The sequence below is a fragment of the Branchiostoma belcheri genome, unplaced genomic scaffold, assembly GCF_001625305.1.
Source record: "Branchiostoma belcheri isolate BF01 breed outbred unplaced genomic scaffold, Haploidv18h27 scaffold767, whole genome shotgun sequence".
NCBI lineage: Eukaryota > Metazoa > Chordata > Leptocardii > Amphioxiformes > Branchiostomatidae > Branchiostoma > Branchiostoma belcheri.
The window spans coordinates 3,830-6,191 of record NW_017804428.1 but is presented as its reverse complement, the minus strand read 5'-3'; the positions used below and the strand labels follow the sequence as shown (position 1 = coordinate 6,191).

At 49.4% G+C, this 2,362-nt stretch overlaps 1 protein-coding gene across 1 annotated transcript; it reads left to right on the top strand.

Annotated features, from left to right (window-relative positions):
• Positions 1 to 288: 288 nt before the first annotated feature.
• On the top strand, positions 289 to 845 carry LOC109485547 (the record flags this gene model as incomplete). Its single annotated transcript, XM_019789239.1, has 1 exon — positions 289 to 845. A coding segment is annotated over exon 1 (557 nt), but the record flags the coding sequence as incomplete, so codon positions are not given.
• Positions 846 to 2,362: the final 1,517 nt, after the last annotated feature.

The window sequence follows — 2,362 nt, the reverse complement described above, 5'->3', positions numbered from 1 at the left end:
GAAGACCTTTGCGGATTCCGACGCAACAAAAATGCACAAAGAAGTGAGGAGAAAGGGTCCGAAACTCATGTATCAAGAACAAAGCAGCCTGTCAAAGTGAACAGCGACCTCCCGAGAGACACAATACAAGTGGATCTGCAAAACAATGAAGCTACACTTGACATGCTAATCCTTGGAGATTCAAACACAAGGCCCATTCAAACAGACATCCTGTACCCTGACAAGAAGGTGAGAAAGGAATTAACTTTCAATTTGATGCAAGCCACAACGTTCATTGAAAGCACAACAATGCCAGATCCAAAAGTGATCTTCTTTCACGTTGGAACCAACGATGCACGAGACCTGAAGGACTCAGCAGCAGTATCCGAAGGTTTCCGAAATCTGATCAATTCGTCCCACAACAAATTCCCTCACTCCTCCTTGGTTTTCTCCTCAATCCTACCAAGAGACAACCATGACCTGCAGACAATAGGTGATAACGTGAACTCCTACTTGCAAGTCGTAGCAGAAGAGACGAGCTACGTGCACCTAGCCAACAATACCAACCTGTCTCAGAAGGGGGTAATAAACAAATCGCTCTACAACTCGGATGGGTACCACCTAAACAGGTACGGGATCCGGGTCCTAGCCTCTAATATCAAGAAAACTGTCAATCCTCTTATGGGCCTAGGCCAATACACAGGTAGAGGAGCTCGCCCGGAGAACTCAAGCCGCAACCTAACACCTGCCATCGCGTCAAGGAAGGCTCCTCCAGCAGACAAACGTCCAAAACAGATGATTGACCGACCTAACGGCAACCAGAATGGCAGGATGTCGTACAGAGAAGCTGTGCTCCAGTCCCCCAAGTCAGGCCACTTCTCGCGAAACCATCGACCAAGACCACATGGATTATGCTTAGGTCACAATTCAAGAAAGGGGCCCGCTCGGCGCGTGTTCGGCGTGTTTTTTGGCACTACCGAACGGGACCTGGACGGAGACCGGCGGGCTTCCCGACGGCTGCCGGCCTATTTTTGGCCCCGCGCGGTCGCCGAATCGATTTTAACTCAGAGTTAAAAACACTTCGGGCCCCGTTCGGCGAAATACGCCGAAGCGACGCCGACGCCGAAGCGACGCCGTAACCTCACTGCCCGGAACCCGTCGGGCGGCCGAACAGGCACCTGCCTAAGATTATGACGTCACATGTGCATAAGGTGGTAAGAAAAATGGGGTTATATGGGACATATGTAAACTCCTTGTTCAGACTACGTCGCACATTTCAACACGCGTGTACATGTGTTACACCGTGTACTTGTGTGTGTTACACCGTATACTTGTGTGTCAGAATGCCGATGGGCAGTGGAAAACAGCCGAGACGATAGCCCGGCATACATGTACTTCAGAACAGTGACATTGTGTTGCATGTGGGCTACCCTTAAGGGAAACTCCAAGGATCGGTAGCTGTTCCCGGTCGCCAGGAAACGTAGGTTAATGGCGAGTTTTAGGCCTGCTGGCAAGGGCTGTCTGGCACTGGATAGAATTAAACAGAAGTGTAACATACAGACTGGACTGTAATATCTAAATTTCCTGTTATTATATAACATTATGGATACATTGAAATGTGTCAAGAAGTAGAGGGCATTCACCAAAAAAGCACTTGCTCCGGACTTTTCTCGATGGATGGGCCTACACGTTGTAGGGGGTCGTGAAACATCTACTAGTTTTTAAAGTCGCAATGATGGCAGGCAGTGTAACGCTTATATATATATATATATATATATACCGGCTTACAAACACGACGGGATCCCGCCAGGGACGCGCCAGGATCCCCCCCTGGACCCCCGCCAGGGACCTGACAGCTGCCCGGCCGAACTGTAAAAGCCGGTCGGCACCCTACCGCAAGCCGCACGGGTCAAGACGGGAGACTGACCGGGCACCGGACGGGTCCCTGACAGAAACCGGCCGCCAAGGGGATCAAAAGTTTATGAATATTAATTAGAAGCCACCGGCCGGAGCACAACCAGGCCCGACAGGAAGCCGTAAAGGAACATTTAATTGTGACCCTGACCGTCGGCGCACGCTCGGCGTCATGACGCCGGCCGGCGTCTACACCGAGGACACGCCGAACGGGCGCCGTTTCAAATGTGACCTAAGCATAAGTCGTGCTTTGTAGTTGCATTATTACACATTGTATGTTTTCCCATAGGAAATCTATTCATCAATTAATCTAAAGGTTTGTAAAATCCAATATTAGATATGATGTCTTATACTCAAACAAGTGTCTGTGGAACAGGTTAAGCTACTTTAGTGATGGTAATTTTTATCCTATTTCTGGACACAGAAGAAATGTAAATGCAGCATGGCTGCAAAGCTGAAGACGTAACTT